The sequence below is a fragment of the Oryctolagus cuniculus genome (assembly GCF_964237555.1).
Source record: "Oryctolagus cuniculus chromosome 16 unlocalized genomic scaffold, mOryCun1.1 SUPER_16_unloc_1, whole genome shotgun sequence".
Taxonomy (NCBI): domain Eukaryota; kingdom Metazoa; phylum Chordata; class Mammalia; order Lagomorpha; family Leporidae; genus Oryctolagus; species Oryctolagus cuniculus.
In genome coordinates, this window is record NW_027208201.1 from 7,672,537 (window position 1) to 7,699,456 (window position 26,920).

General features: G+C 39.6%; 1 protein-coding gene and 1 pseudogene across 1 annotated transcript; both read right to left on the reverse strand.

The window, feature by feature from the left end:
• Positions 1-2,427: 2,427 nt before the first annotated feature.
• Positions 2,428-3,012, reverse strand: LOC138847760 (protein LSM12 pseudogene; annotated as a pseudogene).
• Positions 3,013-9,195: 6,183 nt separating this feature from the next.
• Positions 9,196-26,694, reverse strand: LOC138847819 (vomeronasal type-2 receptor 116-like). The gene is made up of 5 exons (XM_070067635.1): positions 26,588-26,694; positions 20,137-20,428; positions 18,110-18,979; positions 13,052-13,175; positions 9,196-10,109 (listed from the first exon to the last, which is right to left on the reverse strand). The coding sequence occupies exons 1-5, from the start codon at positions 26,692-26,694 to the stop codon at positions 9,196-9,198; spliced, it is 2,307 nt and encodes a 768-aa protein (XP_069923736.1).
• Between the last annotated feature and the right edge of the window lie 226 nt (positions 26,695-26,920).

Here is a 26,920-nt window from a genome sequence, read left to right on the forward strand (position 1 = left end):
CTGGAAGAGGGGCAACGGGGACAGAATCCGGCATCCCAACTGGGACTAGCACCTGGATGCTGGTGCTGCTAGGTTGAGGATTAGCCTGTTGAGCCTCATCACTGGCCAACCTGTTCTTTCCACTGGGATCTCACTCGCGGAGTTCTTTCATTTAGGTCATTTTTTTTTGCCATAGTATCTTGGCTTTACATGCCTGAAATACTCTCATAGGCTTTTCAGCAGGATCCGCATGACTTAAGGGCTGATTCTGAGGCCAGAGTGCTGTTTAGGACATCTGCCATTCTATGAGTCTGCTGTGTATCTCGCTTCCCATGTTGGATCGTCCTCTCCCTTTTTTATTCTAGCAGTTAGTATTCGCAGACACTAGTCTTGTTTATGTGATCCCTTTGGCTCTTAGTCCTATCATTATGGTCAATTGTGAACAGAAATTCATCTCTGTGTCTAGTGAGGTGGCAATGGTACATGCCACCTTGATGGGATTGAATTGGAATCCCCTGGTATGTTTCTAACTCTACCGGTTGGGGCAAGTCAGCTTGAGCATGTCCCAAATTGCACATCTCTTCCCTCTCATATTCTTGCTCTTATATTTAACAGTGATCACTTTTCATTAAGTTTAAACACTTAAGAATAACTGTGTATTGATTACATTATTCAACCAAAAGTATTAAGTAGAACAAACCAAAAATATACTAAGAGGGATAAGGTATTACGTTGATCATTAACAGTCAGGGCAAAGACTGATCAAGTCACCGTTTCTCATAGTGTTCATTTCACTTTAACAGGTTTCCTTTTTCGTGCTCAGTTAGTTGTCACCGATCAGGGAGAACATATGGTATTTGTCCCTTTGGGACTGGCTTATTTCACTCAGCATAATGTTTTACAAATTCCTAACAGGGATCACTTTTCAGTTAAAATTTTAACACCGAAGAATAATTTTGTGTTAATTACAGAGTTCACCAATAGTACTTGAACCAAAAAATACTAAAATGGATAATGTATTACATTGTACATCAACAGTTGGGAATATGGCTGTTCAAGTCACCATTTCTCATAGAGTCCATTTCACTTCAACATGTTTCCTGTTTGGTGCTCAGTTAGTTGTCACCGATCAGGGAGAACATATGATATTTGTCCCTCTGCTTCTGGCTTAATTCACTGAGCATAATGTTTTCCATATTCCTTCATTTTGTTGCAAATGACCGGATTTCATTGTTTTTGACTGCTGTGTAGTATTCTATGGAGTACATGTCCCATTATTTCTTTATCCATTTTACTGTTGATGGGCATTTAGGCTGATTCCAGGTCTTAGCTATTGTGAATTGAGCTGCAATAAACATTAAGGTGCAGACGGCTTTTTTGTTTGCCAATTTAATTTCCTTTGGTTAAATTCCAAGGTTTGGAAAGCTGGGTTGTATGCTAGGGTTTTACTCATGTTTCTGAGGAATCCCCTGTCTGACTTGCATAGTGACTTTACCAGTTTGCATTCCCACCAACAGTGGGTTAGTGTTCCTTTTTCCCCACATCCTCGCCTGCATGTGTTGTTGGAAGATTTCTGTATGTGATCCAATCTCACCGGAGTGTTGTGAAATCTCATTGTGGTTTTGCTTTGATTTTCCCTGTTTGCTAATGATCCTGAACATTTTTTCATGTGCCTGTTAGCCATTTGGATTTCCTCTGTTGAAAAATGTCTATTGAGGTCCTTGGCCCATCTCTCAAGTGACCTGTAGTAGCACCTTGACAGTAGGCACTCCATTTTGTAGCACTTGAGACTCCATTCTGGGAAAGCACCCCTCCCCCCCACTGTGAGACTCTGGTCTGAAACTATGATCTCAAATATTCGGACAATAGCAGTACACTACATCACCCTTGGCAGAGCACAAAAACCCCCTAGCATGATTGCTCAAGCTTGAAAGTAGAAAGGTTGCACCTGGGTTAATGATGAATATGTGATTTGTCTATGTCTTACCTATAATTTGGATTAATGTCAAGATCATAATTGATAATTGTACGATTGTAACTGGTATTGTCAAGATTATAATGGATATTAATTTCACTTAGGACTTTTTTTATGTTGACCCCAGTAACTATGTACTCTCTTTTGATTTTAGCAACCATGTATCCCCCCTCCTGATTCTGTGGTTTTTGCCTTTATAAACCCTGTGCTTTAGTTCCTCGGGGCTCCTCTGTTCTTGCACGTTCAGAGAGCCCCAGCATGCTGGATCAATAAATCCTTAACCCTTTGCTGATTGCATGAGAGAGTCTCTTGGAGTCATTCTTGGGGGTGGCAGACATTTTTTTAAACTCTAACAGACCCTCTGTTAACAAGAGCCAACAGGAAATACAGGATCCCTTCCCTCCCGGCCTGACTCCGCCAAAGCCACCGCCCTGTGGGGCAGGATGCTGGAAGAGTCCTGGGTGTGTGTGGACTCAGGACAGGGCAGCCTCCTTCTGTGGTTGCTGGGCTTGTGAACGCTGCAGGATCTTTTGGCTTTCCACGTCTCTAAAATGCTTTTCAACTATTTTGCGTACATGGCTCAGTGCACTCCCCTCTTTGCCTTTACAGTTTTCCACTTGATATGGGGCTGTAATAACAACTTCTTCCATAACTACAATGTTTTTTTCTTGCCACTTACAGTCTTTATTGGTCTTGTGGATGGTCTGGAAGAGCTGCTGGCCCTCTAGGCAGACACCAGCACTGATTGCATAGGCCTGGCTCAGCTTCTTGTCCTTCTCCGTCCGCGCTTTGCTGGCAAGCTTACTGATATTGAGTGAAGCTAAGGGAGGAGGGGTTTCTGTGCGGTTGTTCATAATTTCCACTTCTGAAACATACTGTAAGTTTATGAGCAAGATGTCTGTGTGGTTGGGCTTTCCGCTGGAAGAGGAACATTTTAAAGCCAGCATTTTGGACTGGTAGTCGAAGGCTACCACCTCGCCCTGCAACCGCTGCTCCTGGCACATCTGGCACAAAACCTGGCTCCCATCGCTGAAGTAATCGCCCCAAGGAGCTGCCATCTTGGGAGAGCAGCCGCAGCCAGCCTGAAGTAAGCATTCTAAACATTAAGGAAATGTATTTCCCCTGTTGAATCATAGAAACTTTGGATTTGTTTAAAATCTATTAAGAAAACCTGCTTATCTAAATAATTTTTAAATGTCAATTTATAGAAAGAGGGACTGCAATACTCAGGTAAGTTTAATTGGAGAGAAAGAATACCCTTGGACCTGGGATGCAGTCAGGTCCTCACACATCCTGGGGAAGAAACTCAGAATCATGCACAAGGACGATTCAAATCCTGGCATCAGGAGAGATAATTCACAGATGTCCATCTCCACGCATCCTTTATAATCTATTTCCCAGTCACAGGCACAGAGCATCAGGGCAGGGTGCTTTCCTGATTTCCTGGGATGGAGAGGGATAAAGCAATAAAATGACCAGAGGTCTGACCTTTCCTGACAACAGAGACACAAAGGCGAGTTCTTGGCAAAGTGACTGACTTAGAAATGTCTCAATTTGGCTACTAGCTGTGTCTTTGAATCACTAGACTGTCACACACATTAAATAGGCTGAGGACACAGCTATTCTGGGACTTGGTTGTGCCCTACACAGAGACCAGTTCTCCCTGCACAGGGCTGACCCTGCAGACAGTATCTACCCCATGTTCTCCCTATTTCAGCTGACACTCTGGTCTCTGACTCAATGCTGGAGATATCTTGACATGTCATCATCTCTGATTTTTCTCTACCTACAGCTTTACCACTTGCACACTTCAGTGGATCTGAAGGTCAGCAGCTGCCAAAATTCTCTGAAAATAAATGTCTACAAAGATGGTCTGTAGAAAGAGGCACAACTCAATGCTTATATTCAAGCCAGTGTCAGCATTTTGGCAAGTTGAAGATCGTGTGTATGTGTTAGGTATCATTGTGACTGCATGTGAGTGTATTTTGTGCCTGTGTGTTCTGTCCCTATTGGTAATTCTGAAAAATGTATTGGAGGAAGGCAGACCAATGAAATCAGAGGTCCTCACCCTTGTGCTTCCATAGAATTTTTCATTTACTCTCCAGCCTTTTAGAAGCAGAGGGCAGGTATCAAGATTTTTGTGTCCACCCCATGAGCACATCCCTTTGATCCAACTCTTGGGGTCTTGGCATTGGTGAGACTGTTGGGACCCAGAACCACTACTGCCACTGTCCAGATCTGCCAGGAGAGGTGCCTATCTATTCTGATATATGCACTACCTCATTAAATGTTGTTGCCTTTCTCATCATTGTTCCACCTAATGCCTGACAATCTAGAACCTCTATTTCACTTTGTTACCCTTTGGAATGAGCTTCTTTCACTGCCCAATATTTCCCTGTTTACCAAGGTTTTAGCTTGTATCATTGTGTTGATGTTTTTCTCATAACACTTAGGCCTACTTTTTGTATTAGTATATTTCTGTTTGCTCTTAATAAGACAGGAATTTAATGAGTGTATATTCTTCAGTCTTCAGGTTTTCTACTAACTTTATGCATGGTATAGAATAGCTGACAACTTCCCATTTGGGGAAAGCAGATTAAGTTATTCAATATTCAGCTGATAGCAAGAGCTAAAAGTAACCCTGGGGTGAACAAATGTATCCTCCATAATAAAAAAGTGTATCACTAAGGTAAAATGATTAAAGAAAAATTTAATTCATCACTCCTATCATTAAAATAAATATAATGACACATTGGAAGACTCCGTTGCATAATTATTTTTTTTGACAGGCAGAGTTAGACAGTGAGAGAGAGAGAGACAGAGAGAAAGGTCTTCCTTTTTCCATTGGTTCACCCCCCCAAGCGGCCGCAATGGTCAGCACGTTGTGGCCAGTATGCTGCACCAATCCGAAGCCAGGAGCCAGGTGCTTCACCCTGGTCTCCCACGTGGTTGCAGAGCCCAAGGACATGGTCCATCCCCCACTGCACTCCTGGGCCACAGCAGAGAGCTGGACTGGAAGAAGAGCAACCGGGACAGAATCCGGCGCCCCAACCGGGACTAGAACCTGGGGTGCTGGCACTGCAGGCAAAGGATTAGCCTAGTGAGCAGTGGCACCAGCCCATAGCATAATTTTGGTACCACATTTATTTAGTGTCCAATAAGTAATTGCTCCTTGTGAACAGAACACCAATTTTGGTTCAGGTGTGTATGGGAAAGCAATATTTGTTTAGAACACAGAAAAAAATTTTTAATAGATATGTAATGATACTATGTGCAACATAATATGACAAAATAGGAAAGTATCTTTATGCTAAAAAGGAAACACTGTCATCTTGATACTGTAAAAATTTTCATATGATTGAGCAAAAGTGCTATGGCACTTTATTATTTAATTCAACACTGAAAACTAAGAATCAATGTACTCCAACTGAAAAATGATTGGATAAATGTATTTCTCCCTGCATAGTGAACAAGTAACAGTTTACTTGACATTCAAATTATGGATGAAATGTAGGAAATTAGAAAAGTCCAGATTTCCAAGGAAAGGGGAACAAAGAAATTCATAGAGAGAAAACAGAACATCTGTTCTCTTCTTCACAATAACATAAACACATTTTAAATTGCAAAAATTCATATATTTGCCTAAGAAATATGGCAATCTATAGTGAAGGTTCCATTGTAAAATGTGAAAAGACATAGATAAATTCAGTACCCAGGAAATCAATAAATGAAGATGAAGTGAACATTGTGAATTATCTGACTGCTTGAAGCCCTGAATTGGATGCATTTATTTCACTGAAAATCTAAATTTTGGGCTGGCACTGTGGCATAGCGGGTAAAGCCAATGCCTGCAGTGCTGGCATCCCAAAAGATTGCTGGTTCAAGTCCCAGTTGCTCCACTTCTGATCCAGCTCTCTGCTATGGCCTGGCAAAGCAGTGGAAGAAGGTCCAAGTCCTTGGGCCCCTGCACCTGCATGGGAGATCTGGAAGAAGCTCCTGACTACTGGCTTCTGATAGGTGTAGCTCTGGCTGTTGTGGCTAATAGAGGAGTGGACCAGTGGATTGAAGACCTTTCTCTCTCTCTCTCTCTCTCTCTCTCTCTCTCTCTTTCCCTTTCTGTCCTTCATTCTCTGTGTAACTCTTTCAAATTAATAAATAGATCTTAAAAAAAAGTAAATCTAACTTAAGAATCCTAATTTGACAAGAGTTGATATATTCGAGTATAAAATCTTCAAAGAGCCTACAAAAAAGAACATAATTAGCTAGTTTTAGAAAATATTTCCTTTTTTAAAAATTAATATAAAATAAATAAATGAATTATGAAATGGATATTTAAGAAATATTCATTAAAAAGCAAGCCATTAAGAAATGTCATGAAGAAGTCATATGATAGAAAATACTACTATACTGACTATACTTTTATAAGTTATATTAGTCTAAAATTTTAACACTCAACATATTTATATCTAAGTATTTCATATATTTGGATAATAGAAAGTTTTGTTTCTTCAGTATCTTCATTACTTTCTAAAACTTTTCACTTGTAAGTCAATTATTTTGGGGTGTGTGTTTTTAATTGCTTTCAGCTTTAGATACTTGTCTAAAACATGAATAAATAAAAACTAAAACTTTTTACTGAAATAAACATATATATTCACTGCATTTTTCTCAGAACCATTGCAAATATCCTGTGCACTCAGAAGAGCTGAAGGTGCATACCAAATATATATTTTTACAAGAATGCTCAGAAGAATCTGTTCATAACATGAAAGTTTGCAGACAACTCAAATCATCATTTTTGAATGATTGAATACATTGAATGTGGAAAAGCCATAAGATTGAATCTTATACAGCTATAAAAATAATGAAGGGTACTTGAAATAATTGGGTGAATCAAAAATGTAATGCCATGGGAAAGAAGCTAGATCTAAGAGGTCTCATATTATCTCACTCCATTGCCAGCAACTGTCCAGAGTAGGTAAACACATAGCAACTAAAGGAGATGAATGGTTGCATAAACAACGTTCATGAAAACTTGCAAGTGGCTGCTTAATGCAGAAAGGCTTTGATTACAGGGTGATGCAAAAGGCTCAATCTACAGACATGATTATTGCTCAAACTTTTGAACATACTTTATAGAAAATCAATGTAGAATTTGAATGTGAAAGTACTGTAATACCACATCCTTGTCAAATACTACAGTGGTTCTTACTGGGTATGTGAATTTCACCTCAATAATAGCATCATTGTCTCCTGGAATAAGAACTCTAAGCAAAGGCCAAAATGATAGCAGTCCAATGGTAGATGAGACAGTTATAGAATCACTCCTATGTAATCATGAAAAACACCTCCAGATGTGGTAAAAATAAAAATGCCATTTCCAAATAGCTAGAAAATACTTAGTAACTAAGATGTTTGTGAACAATACAGTGTTCAAAGAGAAGAATGCTCATGGAATAGTTGACTCTTGTATTTGGAAACAAATTCCACTTTATAACCACAAAATGACAAATTCTCCATGACATTTAGAGAAACAACATAAAGCAGTTATAACTGAGACATGTTTTCAAATATGAACATAAAAAACTTAATACTTTATCCCTTTTAGTGTTTGTTGTTCAACTTAATGCTATAGGTTGAACTCTTTAATAAACACAAAATTATTCTTAGGTGTTTAAATTTAACTGAAAAGTGATCCCTGTTAAATATAAGAGTGGGAATAAGAGAGGCAGGAGATGTACAACTGGGACATGCTCAAGCTGACTTGCCCCAAATGGTAGAGTTAGAAACGTGCCAGGGAATTCCAATTCAATCCCATCAAGGTGGCATGTACCAATGCCATCTCACTAGTCCAAGTGGTCAGTTTCCATTCACAATGGATCAAATTGAAAGGATTAAGAGTCAAAGGGATCACATAAACAAGACTAGTGTCTGCTAATACTAACTGATATCATCAAAAAGTGAGAGAACGATCCAACATGGGAAGTGAGATACACAGCAGACTCATAGAATGGCAGATGTCCTAAACAGCACTCTGGCCTCAGAATCAGCCCTTAAGACATTTGGTTCTGGCTGAAGAGACCATGAGAGTGTTTTAGGCATGAAAGCCAAGACACTCTGGCAAAAAAAAAAAAGTCCTAAATGAAAGATCTCTGTGAACGAGATCCCAGTGGAAAGAATGGGCCATCAAAGAAGGAGGTACCTTTCTTTGAATGGAGGAGAGAACTTCCGCTTTGACTATGATCTTGTCTAAATAAGATTAAATTGGTGAACTCAAAAGACTTCCATATCCTTGGCAGCTCATGACAAGTGCCTAGGGTGAATACTGACGCCATAAATAAGAGTGTGAATTGTTAAGACAACAATAAGTCACTGTGCACTTACTCCTCATGTAGAATCTCTGTCCTTAATGTGTTGTACACTGTGAATTAATGTTATAACTAGTACTCAAACTGTACTTTATACTTTGTGTTTCTGTGTGGTGCAAACTGTTGCAATCTTTACTTATTATATACTAAATTGATCTTCTGTATATAAAGATAACTGAAAATGCATCTTGATGTGAATGGAATGGGAGAGGTGCTGGGAATTGGAGGGTTGCGGATGTGAGGGAAGTTATTGGGGGAAAAGCCACTGTAATCCAAAAGCTGTACTTTGGAAATTTCTATTAATTAAAGAAAAGTTAAAACAACAAATAAGAACATACATGGTATCTAAGTAATAAACAAAGATGAAATTAATTACTCTGCATATTTTCAGGGGTAGCCCTATCATATGAAATGTAATTGCTATTTATACGTTGATGCTCAGCTTTGTTTCAGTTTTAAACAGTGATTCCTTTTACTTTATATGAAAATATTTCTAGCCTGCTTTGCATTTTTGAGAGGGAGAGAGAGAAGCAGAGAGAAAGAGAGAGATGGTTGAGAGTCCAACCTTTCACTACTTCACGTCTCATTTCCCATAGTGGTTTATCTTGGATTGAGTCCAGAAGCCAGGAGCCAGGGAAAAAATTGACAGGGACACAAAGTGTTTAATATCCTAGCAATCTGATATCAGGGGTCAGAACCAAATCACAAACCTAGCTACTGTCATGTGGGACAAGATTAATTAATTGCTAGGCCAAATACCTAAACAAAAATGTTTTTTTAGTTTTGCTTATTTTACAATGTTGGAAATCTACTACCAATTTGGTTTTTGTTTACAAAATTTGAAAATGTAGAGAAACCATTGAGAAAAATATTTTAGGGTCTCCTACAACTGCATTGGTTCCTTAAAGCTTTCAAAGAATTTTTATCAGGTTTTATGAGAATAACATAGCACTTGGGGGCAAAGATGCAGCCCAGGAGCCCGGCACTGGAGGCCAAAATGGAGAAGACTTCCACAGCCACCATGACCTTCCCCTTGGTGCTGTGGTAGACAGGCAGGAAGGTCACCCAGACACTGCAGAACACCAGCATGCTGAACGTCAGAAACTTGGCTTCATTGAATGTGTCAGGCAGATTCCTGGCTAGGAAAGCCACAATGAAGCTGGCCAGGGCCAAGGAACCCAGGTAGCCCAGGACACAGTAGAAGGCAGTGACTGAGCCCTTATTGCACACCAGGATGATGTAGTCGTGCTCAGAATGTTTATCTACCTCAATAAAGGGAGGAGAGGTTCCCAACCAGATGCCACAGAGAACCAGTTGGATCATGGAGCAGATGGGAATGATGAAGTTAGAAGTGCCTGATACCAATAACCGCCTTATCGTTCTTCCAGGTTTCAGAGCTTTGAAGGCCAGAATCACAGTGATGGTCTTGGACAGCACAGTGGAAACAGCCACTGTGAACACAAGAGCAAATGTTATTTGCTGGAGGAGGCAAGTGGCTGTGTTGGGACGGCCAAGGAAGAGTAAGGAGCAGAGGAAGCACAGGAAGAGGGCGATGAGCAGGATGTAGCTGAGGGTCCTGTTATTGGCCTTGACGATGGGAGTGTCTCGGTGCTTCACAAAGACCCAGAGGACGGCAGCTGTTAGGACAGAGAAACACAGAGCCATGCAGGCCAGGGCCATCCCCAGGAATTCCTCAAAGGCTAAGAAAGTCACCAGCTTGGGGAGGCAGCGGTTTCTCTCCATGTTTGGGTACTCGTGATCTGCACATGGGATGCACTGCTCTGCATCTGTGGGGAAAAGGAAGACTCTGTGTTTCCATTTAACAATTTGCTCCTTTTTCCCTGTTAAGGAAAAAGCTCACCTTTGCAATTTCATGGTGAATTCAGCCTGGGGTGATGTATACCAAGAAACACTAAAGTATTTCTGTGCACCTAACCAAGGCAGAATGCTCATCTGCAGGTGGAGGAAATTCATTCAAACTAGCTCTTTAGCACATGGGGCTCTGTGTTCTCATCCTATCTGTCAGAGATTTTTTTCAGTGTTTAATTTCTAAACAATGAGGAATTTTCTATATTTCATATGGGCTTGGATTCTTCCCAGCCCTCCTCTCTACAGTCCTCAGTGTCATTTCTGGAGAAATCCTTTGTTCACATGGGTTAGAATATTTATCTGGGATCATCAGGTTTAAGGATTTTCTTCCTTATCCTCAAATGGAAATGGCCTATATAAACGGTCTTTCATTCCTGGGACCTCCATTCCTAATTTCCTACATGGATTCATCTTGTCCATGTTTCCATATAAATGTTGTGATACTGAGGTTGAATAGATGGGAACTGTAGCTGATTGTCATTCTGTGGTTCTATAGAAATAAGTGGTATTTTCATCATGTTACTCAAAGACAACTAGGCATTCTTCTTAACTTCAAATTATGGCTTGTTCACCATTATAGCTCATGTGAACAGCATGTTGGACACCACATTGTCTCACTTGAAATAATGCACTTCTACTGCTACAACATGAAAGAAGTCATTAAGAACAGGCCAGTTGGAAAATATTTCTTTCTTTCAATCAAATTTCAATTGTACAAACCAAAATAGGGTTGGTGTTGTCGCATGGTAGGTAAAGCCACCAACTGCAATGCCAGATCCCTTATGGACATTGTTTTGTGTTTAAGTTGATGAATTTCCAATCCAGCTCCCTGCTAATCACCTAGAAAGAGCAGCAGAAAATTCCACAAGCACTTGTGACCCCAACACCCATGCGGGAGACCCAAAAGGAAGCTCCTGGCTCCCAGTACCTGCTGGCCCATCCCAGGCCATTGTTCCATCTGAGGAGTGAACAATTAGATTCTCTCTCTCTCTCTCTCTCTCTCTCTCTTTCACTGATTCTCTGATTTTCAAATAAAATAATCTTTTTTAAAAAGAAAGAAAATGGTGGGCTGGCACTGTGGCTCACTAGGCTAACCCTCCACCTAACGGCGCTGGCACACCGGGTTCTAGTCCCGGTCAGGGTGCCGGATTCTGTCCTGGTTGCCCCTCTTCCAGGCCAGCTCTCTGCTATGGCCCGGGAGTGCAGTGGAGGATGGCCCAGGTCCTTGGGCCCTGCACCCCATGGGAGACCAGGAGAAGTACCTGGTTCCTGCCATCGGATCAGCATGGTGCATAGACCGCTGCATGCCAGCCTCAGTGGCCATTGGAGGGTGAACCAATGGCAAAGGAAGACCTTTCTCTCTGTCTCTCTCTCACTGTCCACTCTGCCTGTAAGAAAGAAAGAAAGAAAGAAAGAAAGAAAGAAAGAAAGAAAGAAAGAAAGAAAGAAAGAAAGAAAGAAAGAAAATGGTGTTAGTTGAGCTATACTTGCAGTAAGAGTCCTACTCTGTTTTTATCCTTGGTACTCATGCAAGAGTACAAGCTTCAGGGAGTGGAGTTGTGATGTAGTGGTTAAAGCCACTGCCTGCAATGATGGCATCTGAACAGGTGCCTGCTCATGTCTTGACTGCTGCACTTCCAAACGATCTCCATGCCAATGTGCCTAGGAAACCAGCAGAGCAAGGCCCAAATGCTTGGGCCTCTGCAAGACCTGGAAGAAGCTCCTGGTTTCTGACTTTGGCCTGGCCCAGTCTAGGCCATTGGAGCTATCTGGAGAGTGAATCTACCTGATGGAAGATCCTCACTGTATCCTCTCTCCCTCTCTATTATGCTCTCCCCCTCTCTTCAACTCTGACTTTCAAACAAATAAATAAATTATTTTGTAAAAAAAATAGAATATAAACATTTGCAAAAATTTAGAGGAATTTTCTCCTCCAATTCTTTTCAATGTGTTCCCTTTACTTTTCATAGAATCTGTAGGTACATCTGGCACCTATCTTGGAGATACACCAGGAATATATAGGCAAGTGTATATTGTACAATGGGTCAGTGCATGATACTTTAGTTTTCTTTCTTTCACTAAATTACTGCATGTTGAATATTTTCACTGAAACTTGAAGCATTTTTCTGTTTTCTTCATACTGGAAACTCTGTATAGAATGTTTGAAGATACTGAAATCAAAATATCTCTAGAGCTAAGATGATGTGAATTGAAACATTATTTTGGAAGAATTCAAATTATTATAAACATATTTATTATACATTGAACAGTGGAACTATTTACCAATGAGTCTTAGTACACTTTTACATTTCTCAAACATTTGGCTTTGATATATAATTTGATATTTGTGTCTATATTTCAGCTTATTTTTTCTCTTCTTCTTGTACATCCATAAAGGACAAGTGGTGTCATTCATTCTGTGTACTGAACAGCATGCACCATGTCAAAGATGCAGCACAGAAAGTAATGCAATATTCCCATCACAATTCATGTGGATTAGCTCCCTGTTTTTCAGTTGTCTATGAAAAAGTTTTGAATTCAAGACTTCTAGATAACCATACAGAGCCTTAACAAATACAAATATTATATTTCTTGTTTAGATTTCAGATTGAGAGAGTCTCATTCAGTGCTGGATCAAAAAGAAGGATACCAGATCAAATCAGTGTCACAGTTGAGCTTGATATGATTAGCACCTCCAGAAAACAGCTTACACATAATGAGATGGCAATAGTGAGCATACAACAAGGGTATGGAAAGAGTGAGTGAAAACTATTATCTCATTGCAAATATTCTTGGTTTCCTTTTTATCAAGAAATAGTTAAGATGGTAGAGTTCTCAAGGTAAGTTATATGTATTCTACCTGTATGATTGGAAATGTCTCTCTCTGGACAAACAACGCAAGTATAGCAGCAGACATGTTTTCCTTCCTGTGGCATTTTCCTGAATCCTGGACCACACCTTTGGCTACACAAAGACTGAGGAGTCTGATGGGGAAAGAGAAGTGATGGTCATTGCTTTGCATGACATTAGGCACTGTGATAGGATGTCTCTAATTGCCTTTTCACCCCAAGGTCATCACTATGTCTTCCTCAGGCTGTATCTTATTGATTTTATTTAGACATCCAATTGGAGTTTCTAAGATGCTCATTCCAGGTTTGTCAATTGCCTACCAAATATTATGAGGCCACCTGATGGGTTTAATTTTGCTCATCACTGGATCTATGCTTCTGGGCATTTGTCTCTTTATTGAATTGCTTCCTCTGAAATATTTTCAGTTTAGCTTTTTATGTGGTAATTCTTCTAGAATGTGTATGTCTGATACTATTTTACACTCCTCTTTCTTTGATTGAGTAGAAGATTTTACATGCCAGAAAAATATTCAAAAAGCCTGATGACTAGATACACTTCTGATAGTAACTACTAAGAAAAAGACAAGCCTGCAAAGAAAAGGTGAACAAATGTAATAATCCATTGATTGTGCATCTATCTACTTCTGGACTTCTATACCCAGGGAGGGCATCAATTCCTGATACTGCCAATGCATTTGTTATATAACACACAATAGTTATAAATATTACCCGCAAAACTGTCTGGGGTATTTCAACAGCACAATGATGATAAAATTTTTGATCACAGCTGTGAGGTGGTATTCAGAAAAAAAAAAAAAACTGAACTGATTAGCACCCACAATGACAAAGGAAAATCAGAAATTTTTCTACAAATGGTCAATTCATAATTTACTGTGTTCGTACTGCATCAAAACATAATAATGACTCACTAAATGATGAAAATATCACTATCTTTATAAATATACATGTAATACATGAAGTTTTTTGCATTATATAAATAAAAAGTTGAAATAAAATTTTAGAATTTGTAGTGACATACATTTAGTAATTTTATGTCTAAGTATTGATCTCTATCTCTATTTCTTAACATTCTTTCTAGTCACTCAACCTAGGAATGCATTAACATGCCCAGAGAAAAACAACAATATCTAATCCAAACATGCACTTCTAATACACACTGGTTCATATATGTGTAAGGAACACCATATCTTTTGAAGCCAATATGTGAATTGAGAATTGAATGCTTATGTAAATTCTCACACATAATATCCTCCCATACTTTCATCAAGCCCTCTGTATGTATCCAATATTCCCATGGATCCACACCTCCTTGAATGCAACTGGCCATTCTATCATCTCTTCATTGAGGACCAAGGATTCTCCACGTGCACACTCAGGGGAAAACTCCCCGATTTTAATCAGCAAACGAAATCCAGCAGGAAAATTCACAATGTTGTGGATATCATAGTGTGGCATATGGTGTCTCGTTTCATGGAAGGAAACATCCTCCCCAGCACTGTTGGTAAATTGGATTTTCCTCAGAAGTGGATGAAGCTGGAGGGGAGGCACAATTGGAAAGAGAGAGAACATTCAGATTAGAGGTGGAGGTGCACACGACTTAGAAATCCTTCTTTTGCCTCTTGTGTATCCTCAGGGTTTCTACTGGGCGGAGGCTGTTTTTTCTGACTGATCAAAATATCATGGGTTTGGGGCTGGTGCCATGGCTCACTTGGTTAATCATCCGCCTGCAGTGTCAGCATCCAATATAGGCACTGGGTTCTAGTGCCAGTTGCTCCTCTTCCAGTCCAGCTCTCTGCTGTGGCCCGGGAAAGCAGTGGAGGAGGCCCAAGTGCTTGGGCTTCTGCATCCTCATGGGAGACCGGGAAGAATCACCTGGCTCTTGGCTTTGGATCTATGCAGTGCCGGCCATAGCGGCCATTTGGAGAGTGAACCAATGGAAGGAAGAGCTTTCTCTCTGTCTGTCTCCTCACTGTCTATAACTCTACCTGTGAAATACATTAAAAAAAATCATGGGTTCAAGTGTGGGGAATTCTGCCTCCCCCCTATTAAAGTGATGGGGAGCATCTGATTCTAAACAGAGAAATCACAGGATGAGTCCCACAGGGTTGCTGACCATGAAAGATTGGTTATTGGTTTAGGAAAGCTCATCTTAGTTCTTCCACATGAGAATAGCATGACTTTTTTATAGCATGACTTTATATGCAAAATATCTTGATTATTGTGAGTGCACTTGTGTGCACTTTTAAAATTTTGACCCTGTCTCCCCACCAAAAAGTGAAATTCTCTCTTTAGCAAAAAATAGATTCACATGGATACCATTATGCATAGTGAAATATACCAGTTCCTTAAATAGAATATATAAGTGTGTTTTGGTGATGGGTACTATATAATATAGAATAGAAGAAAAAAAACACAATATATAAAAATGAAACTGACATCTCAGGCTTTGATTTGTGTTTATCACCCTTGTGTAAATTCCTTGGAGCAGTTATCTTTCTACTTTTCATTTGAGGAACATTATGATTAGTGAGGCATTAACTCTGTGATTTAAAGTAAATTGAAATTACGTTGTTGCAAAAATTAAAAGGAAAAAAGGAATGGAAGAAGGGGGGACTGAGAAGGGAAAGGAAGAAAGGATGGTTATCTTCTTAAAACTGTATCAATGAAATACATGAAATCTGTTCTTTTATATCAGTAAATTTTGTTTTAATTTAACAGCATTTGGGCTGATCTTGTGGTGCAGCAGGTCAAGCCACTTTCCACAATTCCCAGCACCCCTGTGAGTGCCGATGGAAACCCCAACTGCTCTACTCCTGATTCAGCTTTCTGCTAATGTGCCTGGGAAAGCAGCACTTGAGGTTCCAAGTGCTTGGGCCCCTGCACTCATGTAGGAGAGCAACTGATGCTCCTGCATCCTGGCTTGACCTGGCCTAATCCTGGTACATGCAGCCATTGTGGAGTGAATCAGGAGATGCTAGATCTGTCTCCTCTTTTCTCTGCCTCTCTCTTTCTCATAGTAATTCTGATTTTGAAATAATTTTTAAAGTTTAAGAAAACTGAAAATAATATCAGTTGAATTAAATTCAATGAATTAGAAATCCAAGCATAATTTTTCTAAATAAACATTTTACCAAATCTGCCTGTACATCTCTGGCTGCCGCTGGTAGTTCTTAACTTACAAAAATGTGTATGCTGTGTATGTGTAGTTTATTTGTATAACATTTTTTACCTCAGTAGAGTTTATTGTTCCATGGTTTTTATTTCTCTCTTTGCACTTTGACTATTTTTTGTTGAGAATACAGCTACCTTTTGAGATTATAGGGAATATTTATATTATAACCAAATAGATTTTTAGCTGCTGTGGGATACATGATAGTCCATATTTCCTAGCTTTGCAATCCTTCCAAACAAAAGAGTAGTTTTAATCATTTCCTTCTTCCAAGTCTTTGTAATGAGCTTTATTAAGGTATTTTATAGCATTTCATCCTACAGTGAATAACATTATTCTTCTATGATCTGTCATTATTAAGTATGAATTGAAAATTTTACATGGAGCTAAATTGATTCCCAAGAAAAAGACAGTTCTTCAACAAGTGGTGTTGGGAAATTTGGATTTCCACATCTAGAGATATGAAATCAGACTGCTACCTTACACCCTATACAAATATCAATTTAAAATTTATCAAGGATTTAAGCTTTAAACCAAAACCATCAAATTACAAGAGGAAAACATTGGGGAAACACTGCAAGATATTTACCTAGGCAACAATTTCTTGGATACAATCCAAGAAATAAAGGCAATAAAGGCAACAATATACATTAAGCTAAGTAACTTCTGCTCAGCAAAAGACACACTCATCCAAGTGAAGACACTACTTACAGAATGGGGGAAAATATTTGCAAAACATGGATCCAAGAAAGTATTAATGTCCAGATTGTATAAGGAGTTCAAAAAACTTAACAACGACATAACCAACAATCTAGTTAAGAAGTGAACTAAAGATATGAACAGGCATTTTTCAAAGGATGAAATACAAATGGTCAAGAGAAACATGAAAAGATGCTCAGGACCAGTAACCATCAGGGAAGTGCCAATAAAAACTAAAGTGAGATTTCACTTGCCCCACTTTGAATGAATATTATCCAAAATTGGAAAAATAAATTCTGCTGAGGGTCTGGAAAAAATACCCCAATACATTTTATGGGAATGATTGTAAGCTGGTACAACCATAATGGAAGACAGGAGAGGAATTTTTCAGAAAACCAATACTAGTTCTACCACATGGCCCAGTAGTCTCACACCTGAGAATGTATTCAAAGGAAATGACATCAACACATGAAAGAGTCGCCTGCACTCAGAATTCTATAGCAGCTCAATGTGCAATACCTTAGAAGTGCAACCATCTAGATGTCCATCAACTGATGACTGGGTGAAGGAATTGTGATATATATTTGAATATTACTCAGACATGATTCAGAATGAAATCTTGACAGTAAATTATATAAGCCTGAACTACAAAAATATCATGTTTCTCTTATTTGTCCTAGTTAATATATAGAGTATAAAATTCTGTGGTGTCAGATCAATGGCTATGTAATTTTAATATTGCTTCACTGGATCATATCTTGTTAATGACAATATGCTCCTCTTTCACATGTAAAAAAAGAAATTGAGTGGGAGGGATACGGAGATTATTTGGGTACTAGAAATACTATGTTGTATATTTGCGTGTTGGTTATCAGTGTGATCAGATGACCAAAACTATTTATCTGTAGACTTAAGTGCATTTCTAAGTATGTATACTGTTTTTAAATATTTTCAACAAGTTCCATAGCAGGAAATGTTTTTTAAGTGTTCGATAGCAGATAAAAATTCCTCCACACACAGACAACAATTAAAGGTGTATCTATGCCTGGTGTGGTGTGAAAGAGCCCACTAATCATCATGCCAATCTCAGCATGAAAACACATTCATGTGGTACTACAATAGAAATACCCGAGAATGCCATCAGAAGTGCAATGCATATCCTGTTTTGAGAGACGTTTACCTGCCATGGAAGAATCCTAGGTTGAGATGCGTCTCCTGGAGAACTCTTTTCTATTTGTTCTGAAAGCATCTTATGGAGGGCATGGGCCACTGCATACACAGCATTGTAGATGAAATAGCTGGAGTCAGATATGGTCAGCATGTCAATGCGTCCTGGGAAAAACTCAAAGGAAGCATTTGGTGGGCAGACTCCAATTGTTCCACAAAGTGACCCAGGAGGTAAGCAGTGAAAAGCATGAAGCCATAGTTGACTGAGGAAGAAATCTTCTGGGTAGTGGGAAGGGTCCACTGTCTTGACAAAGTGGTTGAGGCCAGGGATTTCTTCCTTGTGGTGTGAAAATGAGAAGCCTCCATGAAAAGAGTGCAGCATGTGGTCTGTCTCCTTCACAACTATCTCCCACTTTGTAGCCATGATCCACACCTTCCCCAGGGTTAAATAGTATTTGCTTAGAAATTCCATGGTATAGAGGCCCCTCACATCACCATATAGAATATGCACATTTGCTGATGCAATTCGGATCCCCTCTAGGAAAGAGATTTCAGTTTCTTCATACCTTGACTTAGTGTCAGGGAGCTTTACTGAATAGGCCAAGCAGACACCTTTCTTTACCATCTCAGCTTCAATATCCTGGAGGAACTGCTCTCCTTTCATGTCATTAGATACAAAGATCGCCACCCAAATCCAGCCAAAATGTAGCAGCAAGGAGAGCATTCCATAGGCCAGAGAGCTGTCACTAGTGGCCATCTGATAGAGTGATGGAAACTTGTCTCTCTCACTTAGCAGGGGATCAAAAGGACCGTATGTGATCTGAATGGAAAGAAAACCATGATGATCTGAGGTTTGTGGGTAGAGAAGACCACGTTCTATCATCTGAGTTCAGAGAAATCCATGCTTCAAAGCTTATTGCTTTCAGGATGAGAATGGATATCCTCATTCACAGCATGCAAAAATGTGTAAGATACCTGTAAATCTTCATATTCATTTGAGGGAAGAAGAGTGCATGGATTTTGGATCAGGACATTGGTCCTTCACACTTCTCACCCCATGTCGTATGTGGAAAATTTCCCCCTGAAACTGGTGTTATATGTTACCTCTGAGACAATTTTTACTGTGTTGATTTCTTGATAGTTTGAATTTCATTAATTTTGCTTGCATAACCTAAATTGCCTTGAAGAATACACTCACCTATGATCTCAGAGTTTTGTTAAAATTGCTTTTCACAAAGAATTTTTCTATACCGTTCCTGTCTGAGCTTGCTGGTGATGTGTGTAGATTGCTACTTGTTTGAAGTGGGTCTCCTTTAAAAGTCCTGGGAATGTGAATGCAGACCCTTGGTAGAAGATTAATTGGCTTATGTAATTGGGTTCCTGACACCTACTTGGGAGATTTGAATTGAGTCCCAGGCCCCTCGGTTTTCAAAGGACAATCAGCACCAGCACCATAGTCAGTATTTGGTGATTAAACTAGTGAAGGGGTGTACACTGTCTACCTACGTCTGTTTCTCCGTCCATGAAACTCACACTAAGATTGAAATGTCTGAGTAGAACATGGAAAGTGAACTGGAGGCCCTGTGAAGGAATCTGCTGAATGTGAGGAAGGAAGGACTGAGCGTAGGGAGAGAGTGAAATATCTAAATCTAGCTCAGCCCCAAACACTCTTTGATGATCTTTGGAACTGCCATTGTCCTAAGTGGGTTCCAAATGGACAGTACTGTCCTAGGTCTTTATATATGCATATCTAACATGCAGTCATCCTAGCATATCTCTTTGCTGTGTGTATTTTCTCTGAAAGTCAACAATCAACATTCCCAGCAGGTAGGGATGGATACATTGGCCCTAGATGTGGAACTGGGCTGAGGCTCTCACCTTCCACTGCTCCTTCCCTTTCTCACAATCCAAGGAATTCCCCAAAGTCTGTTTCAACTAATACTGGATTATGTCACTTGGCTTCCACAGGACCTTGCCTTAGATGTCACAGGTCTGGTGGAAGATGGAAGCATTTCTCACAAGAATTCACAACCCATTTACCTGTGGGATTTTGTATAGCTCCAACATTGTCCCAATTTCAGCTGAAAATGCTGATGTGGTTCCAGCAATTATGGCAACCGTCTTGCCTTGTGTCTGGCAGGTGTAGTTAGGGATGAGATGGTGCTTTCCAGTCAGCCAGTGCAGAGTGCTCCTCAGGGTGAACTGGCCACTGGTAACAGAATTGTAGAGTTGGAAACCCAGGGTCAGGTTGGGGAGGAGCTGGGGGTCCTTATTGATCTCCTGGATAGCAAAGAAGAAGGCCAGCACATATTGGTAGTTCTTCCACAGCCACCTAAAGAGAGGAGCAACATCAGGGAGATGGGTGAGACCAAGGAATTCAGAGCAACACCACAGTCATGCCGTGAAGCAGCAATGGTCAGACTCAGACTGTTACTGAGTGGTGTCTCAGCTCTGGCAACTGGAGGAGATGTGAGTGAGGTTCCAAGGGCTCTAGGAAATTGTGGGATTCCCCTTTGGACTCCTCTGAAGCAAATTTTGTAATGATCACATTCACCTACTCAATCCCTTAAAAAAAAAAGCCTTGATGTGTCCCAACATGGGATTTCACTTCTACTTAGGGGTGGAACCCAAGAGGCAAACATCTCTATTTTCAGTACCTTCTGAAATAGTTGAATACCATCTGGCTTATCAGTCATTTTATCATTTGGGAACATCTCTAATCTATTCACCAAAGCCATTTTCATGAGCCCTTTCTGTAATTTCCCTGTATCATCATTCACAGAAGCAATTTTGTTCAAATATATTTGCCTTGAAAAAGAGCATTTTTTCAGAATGTGAAATTTCAGAATATTTACAATGTTCACCTTAGTTTTATACACTGTTTTCCACATCACTGAATTCTATTTTATCATTTCATTTTTTTATTCTTTAACATTTTCTGCATGACTTATGCAGAATTATAATTTGTTTGTATTAGTAATGGCTCTCAAATGTTACCTGAACAAGAGTGTAGATGTTTTGTTTTCACACAGTGGATAGCTTTTTGACTCTTCTTTGAAATTTTTCCTTACTTCTATATTTCAAATGTAATTTGAGTGTCAATAAAATACATATTTGTCAATAGATTATGTGGGATTAAATAAATTTATGCGATTATCTGCTGTTTAGGTGCACTGATTCATGTGTTTGAATGTTGAAGTTGTTAGATTGTCATTTCAAGATGATTTACATTCATGCACTATGTCTACATATTTTGCAAATGGCAGTGTTTGATTTTAGGGCAAGTGCATTTTTCTCAAGTTTCACACAATTTTGTATTATTCTTACAGAATTTGAAACTTTGCTTTTTTACCTAAAAATAGTCAAATTTTGTTCCATTCAGTAAATGGTTGATTTCAAAACCTTTTTATATAGAAACAGTGTTTACTTATAATACACTAAGTAGAACCATCAAAAAATATGCTACTGAAAACTGTTCCATACTTAGTTTAACTTATCTGAATGAAAAATAAGAACATTACATTTTGAAACATTTTGAAGTGTTTCTTAAGTTTCTTAAGTGCTTAATTGCAATTAATTCCCCTATAAGGTGATTTTTATTCACTCATATCACTTGCTGTCAGCTGCAAGCTGATGAGTTTACTTCTTCTTTCCCCATATAGAAGGCTGCCGGGTCTTAAGTTAAGTCCCTGCACATTAATTTCAAGACTCTTGGAGGCTGATCAGGAGGTGAGATCAATAGAGTGAATACAAAATGTCTGTTTCTCACTCTCTGCAGTAGTGGAGAGCAAGCAGAAAATGGAAAGGGAAGGTTGCAAAAAGCAAAAGAAGGGAAGGAACTCAGCTTTCATTGATTCATTGATTTGCATTCCTGCCGCTTCTGTATATGATTTTTTTTTCAAAATTCTTAAGTGAAATCAACCACTCACAGATAGAAGGAAACACTCTCTCACAGTCTGAACCACAGTTGACACATAAATCAATGTTGGACTTACCTGTTTGTCTCCATTTTATCCATTGGCCTGGATAAAAAAGATAACTGGATCATGTTTGATTCTGGTTCTAGGAAGTAAAGGGGGAAAAACCCACCCAGTACCAGGACTCCATCTCTGTAGACACTTGGTCTCATGGAATTATAACAGTTCCTGGGAGGTATGTCCTGTGAACTGTATGAGGAATTCAGGAGTATGTTGAGAAAAATCACAGAAAACAACATGTCAAGTGAACCAAACATAAAGTTAAAGGCTGAAGTCTTTGCTCATATTAAGAGAAAATTGTTTTGATTATGTCTGTTGCCTCAACCCCTGTAGGGAGACCAGATTTTTATGTAGGGCACAACTGATGCAAGTATTTCTGTATGCCCTCAAGCTGTAGACAATATGTGCTAACTACTGAGTCACACAGGGACACAACCAGAATCACAAGGAAGAAATATCAAAAGAGTCTCAGGGCTGAGGCCTTGCCATAATGTCCCTTTGATAAGAAGAGCTCTGGCTTTTATATATTTTATTGCTTCATTTCTGTCCTATCCAGGAACTCATGGCATCACCCTGCCCTGAGGCTATGCACCTGCCACTCTCCATTATGGGGAAAAACAGCTTTGGAAAACATGCTTTGGACTCTCATTGCTCCCTAGGGCATTGCTGGGACAGAGCTCTGCAAACCTGTGTGCACAGGGGCCAAGAGTTGTTAGGCCACTCAACTGTTTTGAGGCATTTGGCAACTGTAGAAAGAATTAACATTGGAATTAAAAAAACACACTCAGTTTCATCATTCCACATGACCATTCATCAAGAAGGTGAAAGGTCACATTTGCCACTGATGACCATATGTGCACCCCAAAAGTCTCTTCATGGCTCTGCCTAATATCTCTCAGCCCATAGTACTTTAACAGAGAAACGGGCTTCATGAATTGCTAATAAGTCAACACACCCAGAGAAGGGCAGTAGGTCATCCCTGAACTTACCATTATACATCATCTTGTGTAAACTAATTGTGTTCATAGTGCATCAAAATACAGTAAAGGTTCATACTTCATCTCTTCTCACCCCCCTCTGTTTCTGGTTCTTCTTACGGAACGACACCTCCTTAAATGCAGTAGGCCATTCTATCATCTCTGCACTGATGAACAAGCTTTGGTCATGTGCACTCTTGCAGAGAAACTCCAGTTTTAGCCAACTACCCAAGACCCAGAGGAAAATCCACACACTCTGGATATCATGGTTTGCCACAAGATGTCTTGATCATGGAAGGATATATCATCCCAAACACTATTTGTAAATTGGATTTTCCTTGGAAGTGCTGAAGCTGTAGGACAGTCATAACTGGAAAGAGAGAGAGAACTCAATGAGATGTGGGGGATGCAAGTGTACTCAGCAGTCCTTATTTTCCCTCAATCTCCCTATCGTCAAGGTTTCTTTTTGGTAGAAGCTGAGTTTTTGTGTTTGTAGTATGGTAGCCACTGTGACATGAGCTCAAATGATGAAAAACATTTGTCCATGCACCCTTACAACAAATTGGTGATTGATTTAACTTGATCAATAAATGTAGTTGCAAGAGTGGCAATGGTTGGATGCATCTTTATGGAAGCTAATCGTAGTTCTTCAATAACATAAGCAAAACATGGATGGATAGGTTACTGTGATTTTTGTGTAGGTTTTTTAAAAATTGTTTTTAAGTTGAATAAATGAAATTCAAGGTCAATTTTTGATTCAACAAATACAAGTCGATCCACAGATTATCAGAGTTCACAATTTCTGTTTAAAGACACCTTGTGTTATCTGGTAGGTCAAAACTTACAAAAATGTATACGGTTTATAAATGCAATTGTATGTATATTTACTTATATTATTTTACATTTCTACCCTTGGACTATTTAATGAGAGTGTGATTTTCTTTGATATTATGAGAATCTGGGTATGACCAAAAATAAAACTTCCAAATCTTCTGACTATATTTAAATTATTTATAGTTTGATCTAACTCTTGCCTTCTGGGTCATATGATTTCTAATTTAGGATATATGAGGAATATATCTTTGGAATCCCTTGAAAAATTCACTTGTTTTCTAAGGACTGTCTATAAGTAGGGACACAGATATTTTCAAGTCCTATTACTATAAATAAAAATAGAAAAAAATTAGAGGGTGAAATAAATTTCTGAGGTTAATTTTTACATATGGTTATTTGCCTTTTTCCTAGACTTTAATTTTTCCAACTAGCTTAATTAATGAGTTTGTGCTATGTACATGCATATACGAGTCCTAAATATATTGTACATGTTAGTGATGTATTCAGATAATAAAGGGATAAAATCCAGACAAATACATCTATAATGTGTGAAGAAAAGGCTTCCTCAGTAACTAGTGTTATTGTTTTCAAGAGGAGCATCAGTTTCCTCTGCAAATGTGCGCTTATTACATGTTGATGTAGAGTCTTGTCAATGTACAGATTGTGGAAAAATGCTTCTTCACAGGGGTACAGTGTGGATCATGGCAACAACATGGAACATTGTTGTGGATGAGGCCATCCCCATGCTGCAGTCCTTTGTTCTGAGTACAGATAAGATCACATTTCACATGCCCCTTGCTTTAAGGAGAGTTACTCCTTGCTAAGAGCATGGAAGAAAACATGCAAGATTCCCACAGGCTGTATAAGTTTTGCGATTCCAACTGAGAAGGCATGAACTTTGCACATAGCATCATCAGGACAGTGGTCTTTCCCTCATCTTTTCTCCATGTCTCTGGGAGCACAACCCCCCCTCTTTTTTTTTGACAGGAAGAGTGGACAGTAAAGGAGAGAGAGAGAGACAGAGAGAAAGGTCTTCCTTTGCCGTTGGTTCACCCTCCAATGGCCACCACAGCCGGTGCATCGTGCTGATCTGAAGCTAGGAGCCAGGTGCTTCTCCTGGTCTCCCATGCAGGTGCAGGGCCCAAGGACTTGGGCCATCCTCCACTGCACTCCCTGGCCACAGCAGAGAGCTGGCCTGGAAGAGGGCCAACCAGGACAGAATCCGGCACCCCGATCAGGACTAGAACCCAGTGTGCCAGTGCCACAGGCAGAGGATTAGCCTATTGAGCCACAGCGCTGGACACAACCCCCTCTCTTAAGAAACCACTGTTATATGTTCACTCTGAAACTAATGTAAATCTTTACTGCTTTGATCTCTCACAATTTTGGGGTTCATATTTTACCATAGGATAACCTGAGTTACCTTGGAAATACAATCAATTTCCAGCCCAGAATCCTCCAAAGCTACTGTGTTCTATGTTTGGCAGTGATATGTGTGAAAGAATCTGGGATGGGTGTACTCATTAGCAAAGCCCTTAGATCACTTGGGTATTTTATCATCATTCAGTATTATTAAAGAACATAATTACCTATTCTTAAAAAATATTTCTTTTTTAAAAATTAATATAAAATAAATGAATTATGAAATGGATATTTAAGAAAATATTCATTAAAAAGCAAACCATTAAGAAATGTCATCATGAAGTCATATCACGTGAAATACTACTATACTGGCTTTACCTGTATAAGTTATATTTGCCTAGAATTTCAACACTGAACATATTTATATCTAAGTATTTTGTATATTTGAGTAGTAGATGATGCATTGCAGATGGAAGGCTCCAAATGGTGGAATAGGGAAGGAGCTCACAGACAGTTTGGGAAAAGATAGTTTAATCAAAGTGGAGATACTGTAGTCTCAGGGAAGAGTTAGGGAATAAACTGAGAGGAAACTCTTCTGGAATTAGTGGGACATGGTGGACCTACATGGAGGGCACAGGCGCCCAGGGCTTGGGACCCCAGCCACCTCATCTATGCACCAGCACTGGACAGGGAGGTGAGGCAAAACCACAATAGCCTGAGACACTGGTGGAAAAGTGGCAGGGAGAGCCTAGAGGGACTGAGGCTTGAAGCCCCATGGAAGAAAGTGCACTGCCTAACTAGAGGAGAGAAAAAAATAAAAGGGACTGGTACAGACACTATTCTTTCTCTCCACTCACAGAGCCGTGTGAGAGAATAGAGCAGGTGCCATTTTGGACATACGTAACAGCTGTGACAGCTCAGGGCCATGCCCCTCTCAGCCAAATAGAAAAACTTGACTCTGGTTGGGAGTAATAACAGGAGACTAAGACCTAGTGACTATATGGAGCTTATTAATTGCAACTGTGAAAGAAATAAACTGAGTGTTTGTGGGAGAAATCATGGTGTGGCTGAGACTTGAGTAGTCTCATTGGGAGATGCCACAAACTTGGGCAACTTTGGCTATGTGGTGAGAGACATTGCAGAGGAATCTGAGCTTACACTGAGGACTGCACAGATCCTGTGTGTGGTCCTTGGGACAGAGCAGACAAATATTATACCCACTGGGGCTAGCGCCCAGGCACTGATTGCCATCAAGGAGAAGAACTCAGCTGAGTGGAATTATTTCCCTTTTGAATAAAAAAAGGGAGAGAAGATTTACCACGCCAAACCTGGGTGTGTCACCTTTGATACACCCTTAACCCTGCAGAACTGAACAGAGCTCTCTGGCCACACCCAACACAAGCCTCTAGAGACTCACCAAAAACAGACAGTACACTTAATCGAGTCATTGTATAACCACAAAAGCCACAAGAGTGAGGAAAAAAAGAAGAAACCAAAGATATCTCCACAATGCCAAAAAACAAATTCTGAAATCAAGGAAACAAGAACAAGGAAAACATCATGACATTCCTAAATGAACAAGATTATGAAGACGATGAGATAGAAGAAATGCAAGATATGGATTTTAAAAAATTTATAATAGAACATCTTGAAGTTATCAAAAACAAATGCATG

Excerpts from the sequence above, each read along its gene's own strand:
- LOC138847819 (XM_070067635.1), bottom strand. The coding sequence starts at position 26,694 with ATGACTCGATTAAGTGTACTGTCTGTTTTTGGTGAGTCTCTAGAGGCT. Across the intron at positions 20,429-26,587 it reads GGGTTAAGGGTGTATCAAAG|GTGGCTGTGGAAGAACTACC; the intron begins GTGACACACCCA and ends TCCTCTCTTTAG. Across the intron at positions 18,980-20,136 it reads AGCTATACAAAATCCCACAG|ATGATAGAACGTGGTCTTCT; the intron begins GTAAATGGGTTG and ends CTCTGAACTCAG.